Source organism: Narcine bancroftii, chromosome 6, assembly GCF_036971445.1.
Source record: "Narcine bancroftii isolate sNarBan1 chromosome 6, sNarBan1.hap1, whole genome shotgun sequence".
NCBI classification, from domain to species: domain Eukaryota; kingdom Metazoa; phylum Chordata; class Chondrichthyes; order Torpediniformes; family Narcinidae; genus Narcine; species Narcine bancroftii.
In genome coordinates, this window is record NC_091474.1 from 127,829,937 (window position 1) to 127,842,348 (window position 12,412).

The 12,412-nt window shown below is 40.3% G+C and overlaps 1 protein-coding gene across 18 annotated transcripts in view; it reads right to left on the minus strand.

Moving 5' to 3' along the window:
• Positions 1-12,412, minus strand: part of dst (dystonin) — a 570,552-nt gene that overhangs the window by 106,024 nt on the left and 452,116 nt on the right. For all 18 annotated transcript variants that reach the window (XM_069886058.1, XM_069886062.1, XM_069886061.1 and 15 more), the window contains 2 exons: positions 1,269-1,430; positions 1,001-1,171 (listed from right to left, as the gene is read on the minus strand). In XM_069886058.1, coding sequence (XP_069742159.1) covers positions 1,001-1,171; positions 1,269-1,430 — 333 coding nt within the window. The remainder of the gene's footprint in view (positions 1-1,000; positions 1,172-1,268; positions 1,431-12,412) is intronic.

Here is a 12,412-nt window from a genome sequence, read left to right on the forward strand (position 1 = left end):
GTCAGAGGACAAATTACAGTCACAAACTAATTTCATCCCTGTGAACTGAGCAGCAAACATACATGTGGGTTCAAAGAAATAATCCTTACACCGCAGTCAAAAAGACCTCTTCTACATCCTTTTACGCATCAACTATGACCAGCAAAAATTGCACACTCCGACATACGCAAACTGCCCTCTAACCTGCGTAAATTCCCTTTACACATTCTAACCTGTGTAAAATGTCCCCCACACTCCCAGCGTGCGTAAATTGCACTCTACACACTTTGACCCGCATAAAAAGCGGTGCTCCCCATCCATGTGTAAGCTGCTGTTCACTTTCTCTCGTTGTAGACACACACCTCCTCCCCATTCTACTTAATTCAAGCTGTCTTTTGTGGTGCACATATATTTGTCCATACAGAACACACACATCTCTCTCACTCATCCACTCACAGAACAAGAACCATATGTTTCAAGAGGAACAACTGTGAGCACTTACTGCAACGTGGGATCGCCGCTCTGGGATTGCCACTGCAAATGCTCGCTCCCCAAGACCTTGGTCCTGGTTGTCTTCCCCAGTGGTGATGTAATGTTCAAAACCTTCTGCAGACTCCTTCCCCCACTTCCAATGTGCTCCCCTCACCCCACCCATCCCCAGCACAGGCTTCAAGATGTGGACCCTTGTCCCTGCATTCCAGCCAATTGACAACTTCTGCAAGTATCAACTCTGTTACTTTCCAGAAACAAAGCAACAGAGGTTAAGAGATGTCCCTCATCAAAGTGGATGACCTTGTCTCAAAGTTGAAAATAATTCAATAATACACACCCTTTGGTATACTGTAGCACTACACACTTGTGTTTTATTATTGCCCTACTTGTTGTGCTTAAGTATGAGTTGACTTGACTGGATGGCACAGTGACAATCATGTGACAATAAACAACTCAATTCATATTAAAAATGCCAAAATCTAGCAATGATCTTGCACCAATCCAGTTTTGTTTTGCCCTCCTGAATTACCTTTTGTTCTTGAATCTGAGCCTTTACTACTTTGAACTCAGCTGAAGGTGGCTTTTGGTTGGCAACAAGTTCCTCAGTGTCTGTTAACCAGCTGAGCAATGATTCGAGCGCATCCTGAAACCTGCCACAGTGCAGCAGGGCTTCCTGCAGCTTGGCAGCTCGCTCCGCAACCTGTTCAACAGATTAAGCATTCCAAATTAACCAGAGTGGAACCTTGAAACAGCAACCATAGAACCAGAGGTGAAGGGGATAGATAAAGAGAGCCGACCTTTTTTGTGAGAGTGTTCCATCGTGTGTTTGCTTCTTCAAGGTCATGTTCCAACTTCTGGATATTGGTATTTTTTGCCACACTCTGGATCAATCCTTGGCCAAGACGATTAACCTCCTGCAGCACAGCTTGAAGCGGTTCAATCTCTTCCTTTTGAAAGACCTGTGGTTTGCACAAGGGGATGAAAAGCATTACAGTACACCTGAAGTCTATTAAATATTTCCATACTATCTTCTCCAACATTAATCGTCGGAGCAAGAGATACTTCAAATGAAATATATAAGGTGAATTATAATCATTGTGCACAGACTGGCTACTGCAGTAGCGTCCCTTCATCTTACACAGTCCGCACTTTTCCGCATAGGTGCCTCCAAGAAATTAGCATCAAATATCCAACTTGTTCCAAGGCAGTTAGTTTTTCTCTTGCAAGGATCACTTGTTTCCATTGAGGTGTGGAGTGGAACATATGGATGTGCGCATTCTTTTAACATTAGGTGGCCATAGTAAGACTTCTAGTCCAATGGCCAGGAGATCCAAGACACTCAAGAGTCCAGGCTCTGGTGCATGGTTTTAAACAGTACATCATTTGCACACACAAGCATTAACTTATCCACAAACCAAAGATGCACTCTAACTGCCCCTCTTTTCTCTCACCCCTCTTCCAAACATGCATCATCCCTATCCCCATGCCCCCCCACCTCTACCCCAACTTTTCTCCCCCCTGCTCTCCTCCCAGATCACTCGTCTCCCACCCCTCACTTTTCTCACCACCTCCTTCCCCCCCTCTCCTGTTCTCTGTTCCTGCTGATCTCCTAATTCCCCCACTCCCATTATTCTCCCAGTTCCCAGCTCCTCAGTCAATGGCTGCTCGTTCTCCTCACAATGAGGGTGCCCGTCAACTTCCCTGACTCGTATGATGACATTAGAATTATTTCTGCCTTTTTAAATATTGGAATTATGATGATACAATGTTGTTTGAATCTACTTCCTGACAGAAATGAAAACCACATGGAACAAGGAAATAAAATTAAGCTTCGCAGAAAGCATGTAACTATTAAATTTATTCCAAGACACTCGTCTCTTCAAATACTACATCAGCACAAACCTTCTGGTGCCAAGAGAAGAACACTTGCATGAGACCCTTCTTTTGCTTCTGTACTTGTCCATTACCACCCAAAGACCCCGTCCTCTCCCAAACACCCTAACTCTTCAACTTGAGCCACATTCCTTCCTGTCATTTAATCCCTCTCTCCTCTAAGTGTTCTGAATTCATTTAGGTTATGGACTGGTTGGTCAGTTACTGCAGCCCTGCTCTAGCAAGATTGATATCTCCTCTGAAAGTAGCAATGGATTGAAGATGAAAATGATAGGGAGAGAAGAGCCAAGGATCTGATCCCGATAAATTATTTGGGCGATTCTTTGGAAAATAAAATATTAAAACTGATTAATTTTTTTTGACAGCAAAGCATTAGAGGGATATGGGTCAAGTGCAGGCTATGGAGACCAAATTGGATGGGCACGGCTCGTATAGCAGGGTGGCATGGTTAGCACAATGCTGTTACAGCGCCAGGAACCAGGGTTCAGATCTGGCACTGCCTGTAAGGAGTTTGCATATTCTTCCTGTGCCTGTGTCTGAGTGCTCTGGTTTCCTTCCTCCGTTAAAACGTACCGGGAGTTACAGGTCAAATGGGTGTAATTGGGCTGAAAGGGCCTGTTACCATGCTGTATGTCTAAATAAAAAATAAATAAAACGAGGTCAGCAGGGACTTGGGTTTGCATCACAGGTTATTTCTGTGTGGCAGAACTCTCTTAACTCTACAATTCAAATTCCTGTTTTAAAAAAAATGCTTTTGGACAGACATCAACACCAATCAACTTTTGATCTACTCAGCTGGAAAATGCAACATTCACGAGCAAGAAACAAACCTGAATATTTGTGCTCAATGAAAGATAAAATCCTATGGTTCGTTAAACTGCTTCCACTATCAAAAATGACATCGGCTGCGTTTACAACATCTGCACACAAAGCCATTGTTCACTTCGCCAAGCAGACAACAATCTGCTCTTCAGGCATCCTTTCTTATCTGCCCTTCACAGTCAGAATGTCATCCATCACCCAAGAGGTTTCAGGCTGGAAAAGTGCCTCCCCTGGCAGTGGGAGCAGGGCTAATTTAAAGGTGCGGTAATTAACAGGACAGAGCTTTTATTAACGTTTGCATTTAAAGTGGAGAATGAAAAAGAACAATCAGTAAGGTTTGGTGCAGCTAGAAGTCTGTAATCTATGGCACATTTTGTAGAGTTCACCCAATAAGCAAACTTTAACTCGACTAAGTCAAATCTCACACCCTGCACAACAAAAGGCTTCAATTCATGCACAGAATTGCTCTGGTCACTATTACACCCCTCATTTCTGAACATCATTTGAATTCATTTCTCAACTTTGCTAACAATTTTTTTTAATATTGCAATAGGAATTGTCACCCAAATACTGAGCTTGAAGAATACATATATACCTTTGGTTCAGACTCTCCGGGCACCTTCTCAGTTAAAGAACATATTTCGTAAATCATTCTCAAATCAGGCACACCTCTTAAAAACAAAATGTCTCCAGGTATTTCAACCTTTGCATTCTCAAACAAAACATTCAGTTCAAACTACAGAACTCTATTAACCTTGTAACCTTGCCTGCAATGCTTCCGATGAATACATTTTGTTTAGCAGTTTGAACTGCACACTGTGTGCTAAATGCAACCGATAAGTCATCCACCACAGAATCAATGCCCTCGAGGTACATGTTGCCAACAACTCAGCTGTGTGGGAAGCTTCAATTTGGTTTTCCACCTTTGTTAATGGAATATGGATTACTTGAGTTTATACCTGAGAAATTCCACCTTTCACAACAAAGCCCAGGCACTTGAAGGATCTGGAGAAATGAGCGGATCTTTTTTATGACTCACAGGTCAAAGAGATCATTTTCAGCAAATTTATAATTAGTCTTAGGCATTACTTATAATTGCTCCATGCAGCAGGTCTGATTCCAATCTCATTAATCTGCGTGCTTCACTGTTTATAATGCCAAAACAATTTTCAATTCACCTAATTTACCATTAATTCCATAAACCTTCATTTTCTTTAAAGGCTTGATTGTGGAACTCAACCAAATGTCCTCCAAGTAATTATTCAACATCAAATTAAAACCAGTCTATTAATTGTTGCAATCTAATTCCTCAGCATCCATTTTGGTAACCATAATTAAATGTAACTAACAGAAGAGAAGATTTTAGTTTACAAAGGACATTTTATTGATATTTTTGTCTTTTTTAATGTGTCACAGTTAAACTTGAATATTAATTCAGATCTTTTTTATGGGGTGGGAATCTTTGTACATGATCCGGCAGAGACATTTGAGTAAATGTAAACAGCATAAATTGATAGAGCTCTCAAAAGCCGTATGAAGAAACACATTCAATTTACTCGGTCAGTGAGTTGGATTGAATTTAGGGTGGACATGTTTAATGAGAAAATAATTAGGTAAGTGCACAAACAGGCAAGAAATGGAAGTAGCATATGAGGTGCATACATTTATGGGAGGGCAATTTAGCACAAATATAAAGAGTCTACACCCCTTAGAAGAGAGGTCAATGAAAGGACATAAAATTTAGGTAGGATTAAAAAGGAACTGAGGGTTTCTCTTCATCCCTCGAGTGGTGTGGATCTGGAACTCACTGCCTTGAAAGGGTAATGAAGGGAGGAATGCATCAACCCTTAGAAGTTTCTGAAGGTGCATCCAAAACACTAACCAACAGGCCTTCAGACTGTCCTCAGGGAAAGGGGATCAACCTGAGAAACTCTATTTTTGGCCATCATAATGAGATGGGTTGAATGGCCTCCCTAAAATCTTAAACCTCAATGGTTCTGTAAGCTAATCAGAGACTCTGGCAGAGACAAAGTACACACACACACGTTGGATCTCGGGCTGTACACATATCATTGCATCGGCAAATGATTTTATCCTATGCTCTCAGCATCTTCAGAAGGAATGTAAGACTGACTTTAACTGATGAAGAGTAAGGTATGGTAGCAAGAATAAAGCATCACATCATAGCAGTTGCTAATTCTCTTCCTATTGTAAAAAATTGAATAAGTTACAATTGTGACAGAACTTGTATAAGGATTTTTGCAGTGTTTATTAAGTCTATCTCCAGAAACAACCCCAATTTGAACTGTACATGTGATGAGTTTATAAATAATTCAAAACATGAACTATGATCAAACAGCCAGCTGACTGACAAAGACTGACAAACTTTAGAAAAATGCTCGTCTTGATCTGAATGGCTTGGCTTTTATTTTCCCACCTGGCCTGGCAACATTAGCCAAAGCAATCCACCTGACCACAACTGCCAACATAATCTAAGATACGATTTTTTGCAAGTAGAGATTGTTTTTAATCAGATGGTTATTTTGTTATTTAAATTAGGAATCTACATTTTGTATTCCCATCATATCAATCACTTGGTTAATCGGAAACTGGTTCATTTTGTCTCTCATACTGTGGCTACTTTCAGTGTGAACTAGCAGGTCAACACTCCAGCCCCACAGTAAATCATCTATTTAATGCAGAGGTTCTCAACCTTTTTCTTTCCACTCACGCACCACTTTAAGTAATCCCTATGCCATTGGTGCTCTGTGATTAGTAAGGGATTGCTCAAGGTTGTACGTGAGTGGAAAGGGAAGGTTGAGAATCACTGCTCAGACCCAATTGTTACTGAAATATTTTACTTGAGAAAAGTTTTCATTGGCCCATTTCCTTTGGAGTTATGAAACCCTGCACATAACGAGTCAATTAGGTACGATTCAAACAGTGGTTTTGAAACTTTTTCTTTCCACCCACATACCACCTTACTAATCACAGAGCACCGATGGCATAGGGAATACTTAAAGTGGTATGTGAGTGGAATGAAAAAGGTTGAGAACCACTGCTTTATTTTAAAATATCTACCAGCTCACTTTTTGGTATTCATCAGGTTGCAACTTAACTGCAAAGTATTGATCTTCAAATCACCTTGTGATCAAACTCCTCCATAATGTCCCCTTTCCCATCTTCCAAATCCCTTCGAGCCCAACAAGGCTCCTTTATTGTCATGTTCCCAAATACACAAAATTTGTGTTCTTTTGTTTGCCCATAGAGGCACACAAAGAGTCCAGCACCCCTTTCAAGAAAAAAATGCTCAGAGACCAAGTGTCCATACATCCCCCAAACTATCTGTAGCTCTGAGATCTCAGATCCTTCAATTCCATCATCTTGTGCAGTTCCAATCTCCACTGTCCTCAACTTCTCCATCCAGAAACTATAGAGGACCCGAGCTCTGGAATTTCCTCCTGAAACTGCCCACATCACCTTAAATCTTTCCACGTTGAGTAAACACCTGCTCCAAAAGAGAAGGCAATAAACCAAGCAATTATAGTTTGCACTCTGACAAACTGAAGTCTGCAGCAATTTCTGATGCAGCACAGGCTTCTCTCTCTCTCTGTTACTTTAGGAGATAAACATTTAAGTAGTATTTAGATGAGCAACAGAGTCAAAGTGCTGGTAATGGGATTAACGTGGATAGATGCAGGGTTAGTATGGACACACTCATGGACCAGTTTCTGTGGCGCATGACTACAAGATTCCAATTGCAGGAGTGTCGATAACCAGATGAAACAAGGTAACTCACATAAAACTTCGGAGGCAAGATGATCCTCAATGTTTGGCCTGGAATGTGGCAGAAGGAGATTTCAAAAAAGGACGAGAGAAGACATAATAGAGGTGTATAAGATATCAATAGGCTCAGATAGGGTGGACAACCAGCTCCTTTTTCTCAGGGTTAGCAATGGCTAATACCAGAGGGAATCTGTTTAAGAGTGGAAGAAAGTTCAGGGAAGACATCAGAGGTAAGGTTTTTTTTTTTACACAGAAATTGGTGTGAATGCATTTCTGAGGGTGATGGTAGAGGATGGTATAATGCAGACATGTAAAAGACTTCGTCAGGCACATGGATGCAAGATAAAATGGGAGGGTTATAGGCTGTGAGGGAGGGAAGGGTGAAATTGATGTGGAATAGCTTTACATAGATCAGCACAACATCATGGGCTGAAGGGCCTATATATGCTCTACTGTTCTTTGTTTAAAAATTAATAATTGGAAATTTCCAGCGTTGCAGGGAAAATAGGACAATGAACATATCTAGCTAACTAGCCAGCTCAAACCCAACATTTCAAATTAGTCTGCTGTGATATTATATCATTCTACAACAGACTAATATTCCTTCTCAGTGATTAGATAGATATCCACTGCTCTTCTTTTACTGTGCCCTCCATAATATTTGGAACAAAGACACTTTTTTCCCCCTTATTCACTCCTATGCTCCACAATTGTTAATATGCAATCAAATGATTCACATGTAATTAAAGTGCACATTCCAAATTTTATTCAAGGTTATTTGTGTACATTTTAGTTTGACCATGTCGAAATTACAGCATGCTTTATACATAGTCCCCTCATTTCAAGGCACCGTTTGGGACATTTGATTCACAGGGTGTTTGTGAGTACTCAGATATGTTTAATTGCTTCATTGCTTGGACATAGAAGAGAGCTCGGCTTGCTTCTAAGCTATTGATCACCTTTAGAGATTGTAGAGACCATTTTTATGCTAATGAAAATCAAAAAACCCATTATGAGGCTGAAAAACAAGAATAAAACTGTAAGAGATGTCACTCAAACCTTACGATGACCAAAATCAAAAGAATGCACTGGTGAGCTCAGTAATTGCAAAGGATCTGGTAGGCCAAGGAAGACCTCCATTGTAATGAGCTAAGATCCCCAAACGCCTATCTGACTGATCAGAAACACTCTTCAGGAAGCAGGTGTGGATGTGTCAATTATGTTTTTTTATACAGCCGCTGCCTTCCAGGAAATTATTCCCATTTTCCCGGAACGCATGTTGTGTAAAAAGCTCAGAACGGGAATGAGGGTGCCATTCCCGTTTTGACATTTTACCTCCAAGACCACTTGTCCATTTCCCAGAACACCTGCAGTCATTTCGTGAACAATAGGCTAATGAATAGGAATCTCCACCGTGGCGTTGCAAATCCCGTCTCTTTACTTACCGCACTTCCAGTATGCTGTCTAAACTCGCATAAGGAAACTGAGATCTGGAGTTCTGGTCGTTTGTGTGAGAACGACCAATGCCCAGATGTCAGACATTCTTCAGACCGGTAAAATCATGCAAAGTATATCTAAAAAAACATAAATGACGACTGTCTACAGAACACTCCATGAACTGAAATACAGAGGCCACACTGCAAGATGCAAACCAATAGTTAGCCATAGAAACAGGATGGCCAGATTACAGTTTGCAAAGAAGTATTTAAGAGCCTGCATAATTCTGGAAAAAGGTATTTTGGATAGATGAGACCAAGATTAACCTATACTGCATCACAGAGATGGCAAGAGCAAAGTGTGGAGGCATAAAGGAACTTCCCAAGATCCAAAGAATCCACCTCATCTGTGAAAGATGGTGGTGGGGGTGTTTTGACCTGGGCACATATTGTTGGCACAGGTACTGGTGCACTTATCTTCAATAATGATGTAACTGCTTCCATTTAGTTTTTTACAAGATCAATAAGGATATATCTAATCCAATACTCAAACATAAATTGTGAATCTGGTTCTAATTTAGGAAATCTTTTAAGTTAAAATAAACTTTGTTTTATCTAGTGCAATCTCTCATAATTTTTTTTGACCATCAATAATTGATCAATCTTTCTCTATATGGAAAATCAAAGGTATTATTTATTCTGCAAATTTATTTAAGGAAGGTTGTTTAATGTCTTTTGAACAGCTGGCAAGTAAATACAACTTACCAAATATTCATGTTTTTAGATACTTAAATACCATATTACCAGTCTTTCCATTTGTATTTCTACCAGATTTAGTTGATAATATTTTTCAATTGAATCCTGCTCAGAAAAGATTAATTGAAATTATATATGATAGATTATTGAAATTACGTTCAGTACTTCACGATGAGATTAAAAAGGTTTAAGAATTGGAATTTGCAAGACCCTTATTGGAGGATCTATGGGACAAGATTCTTAAACTGGTGAATACATCTTCAATATTTGCCCAACATTCATTAATGCAATTTAAAGTGGTGCATCATGTTCACATGTCCAAAGATAAACTGACTTGTATCTTTTCTAATATTAACCCTACTTGTGACAGATGCAAATCTGATATTGTGACATTGACACACGTTTTGGTCTTGTCCATCCTTAGAAATCTATTGAAAATAAATTTTTAGTATCTTTTTGATTGTATTTCAGGTGGAACTATGTATGACCCAATCCAATAACTGGTCTTTTTGGGGTTATTGATCCAGACATAGGGAGTTTTACTGTCTTGGCGCAACGGGTTGTGGCCTTCTTTACATTGTTGGCGAGAAGAGCCATCTTATTCAAATGGAAAGATGCTAGACCTCGAACAGTGTTTCAGTGGTTTTCTCACATAATGTCCTGTTTAAGTTTAGAAAATAATAGATTCATGTATTTGACTCATCGGTGAAATGTGAAGATACATGGCGATCTTTTATGTCTTATTTTCATTTGATGTAAATGTTTTCCATGTGATTCATGGTATGAATCAAAAGCTACAAAACGTAACCTTCAGGATAAACTGCTCAAATTATTTTTGTTAGTATTCTTTTTTTTTTTAAAACTGAGTAGGTTAGGTGTTTTTCACAATATTTTTGATGTATTTTCTGCCTTTACCCAGTGCAGTGGAGGGGGGACCGACTTTAAACTGTTTGAAGTTTTATGTTGATATATATATTTTTTTATACAGACATGTGATATTGTATTTTCAGTTTCATTCCCTTTTCTTCATGGAACTGTATTTATTATTAAAACCCAATAAAAAAAAGATTGAAAAGGATGACATAACTGCTGATGGCAGTAGCAAAATGAACTCGGAAGTGTATAGAAACACCTTATCTGCTCAAGTTCGAGAAAATGCCTCCAAACTCATTGGACAGTGCTTCATCCTACAACAAGACAATTACCAAAACATATTGCAAAAGCAGTAAAACATGACAGTCAACAGACACTGTGATTGTAGTAAAAGTGCACAGAAACATTGGAAGAACTCAGCTGGTCTCGCAGCAGCCATAGAAGGTAAAGATAGATTACCAACGTTTTCACGTCTGACCCCTTTTTCAAGGAATAAGCAAAGAACAGGAAGGAGCAAGAATAGAGACTGAAGGCTGGCCGGGGGGGAGAAAGAGTCCAGACTAGTGTTACCCAAACTAGGTTCTGCGGAAAGGCACAGGGGTTCCATGGAAGAAATGAAGAAATGGGTACTAATGCTAAAAACTATTTTTATTTAATTTAAATTACTTTTTACCTGCGTATCTAAACAGTTGCCTCGACAATAACAAAACAAAATGGCATCCTAAGGCCTGACCTCAGCAGCGCAGATGTCAGGCCTTCAGGCCTCAAGTCACCATTTTCAACCAATGAGACTCAGATTTCTTTTGGTGCGAGGCTGACCATATTTTTAAAATTTGAACTTCCTCCCTCCCTCAACCCTCGTTCACTTCCTAAGCAGGGAGTGAGGTGCGGCAGAAGCAGCCTGGGCCATGGCGGGGAGTATGGGGTGGCAGGATTAGCCAGCCCTGTGGTGAGGCAAGATCAGGGGTGGGGCCTTACTAAAGATCAGCCTTGGGCCCGGGTGGAAATTAATCCGGTACTGGTGAGTTACTTTTTTATATGCTTGTATATACTTTACATTTATTTATTTATATGTTTGTGTATGTACCAGGTTTTTTAAACTGTAAATGGCAATTGGGGTTCTGCGATTTCCAAGTGCTCGCTAAAAAGATTCTAGGAGTTAAAAAGTTTGGGAAGCCCTGGTCCAGATCAACAAAAGGTGTTCATTGCAGATGATAAACGGAGAGGTGTGAATTAATTATGGCTCTGTAAAAGGAGACAGAGGGTAAAGAGAGATAGAGCTGAGAGAAAAGCAACAAGGGGAATGCGGGGGAGGGGGAGAAGATTTAATGGAAACCAGATGCCACCTGGTTGGAGGGTAGGGGGTGCCCAGACGGAAGATGAGGTATTGTTCCTTCAATGTGCAGGTGGTCTCAATCTGGCAGTGCATGAAATCATGGACAAACATGTCAGCAAGGGAATGGAGCACAGAAATGAAATGGGTGACCAATGGGAAATCCACACTATTACGGTGGAAAGAGCCGAGCGCTCAATGACGTGATCTCCCAGTCTGCACCCAGTGTCTCCGAAGTAGAGGAGACCACAATGGGAGAACCAGATGCAGTAGATGACCCCTGCAGATTCACAAGTTAAATGTTGCTTAATTTCAAAGGACTGTTTGGGGCCCTAAATGGTGGTGAAGGAGCGCCTCAGCCCCAACCTGCCTTCAGTGTCTTTTTTCTTATGCCTCCCTGTTCTTTGCTATTCCTTGAAGAAAGGCTCAGGCCAGAAATGTCAGTAATATTTCTTGACCTCCATAGACACTGTGTGACCAGCTGAGTCCCTCTAGCATAGAGGTTCTCAACCTTTTTCTTCCCACTCACATCCCACTTTAAGTAAGTCCTATGCCATCAGTCGGTGCTCTGTGATTGCTTACGGTGATATGTGGGTGGGAAGGGAAGGTTGAGAATCACTGCTCTAGACCCAATTGTTATTGAAACATTTTGCATGGGAAAAACTGTCATTGGCCCATTTCCTTTAGAGTTATGAAACAGTGCACATAACGAGTCAATTAGGGACGATTAAAACAGTGGTTTTCAACCTTTTTCTTCTTTCCACTTACATACCACCTTAAGCAATCCCTTACTAATCACAGAACACCAATGGCATAGGGAACACTTAAAATGGTATGTGAATGGAAAGAAAAAGGTTGAAAACCACTGGTCTAGCATTTCTGTGTGTTTATACTGCAAAAGCAACAAAGGAGTTTATCAAAGCTAAAAACTGGAAAATTCTTGAATGACCAAGTCAGTCATCCGATCAAAATCCAAATGAGCATGCCTTCCATACGCTGAGGAGAAAACATAAGGGGTCATGCCTCTGAAGCAAGCAGAAGC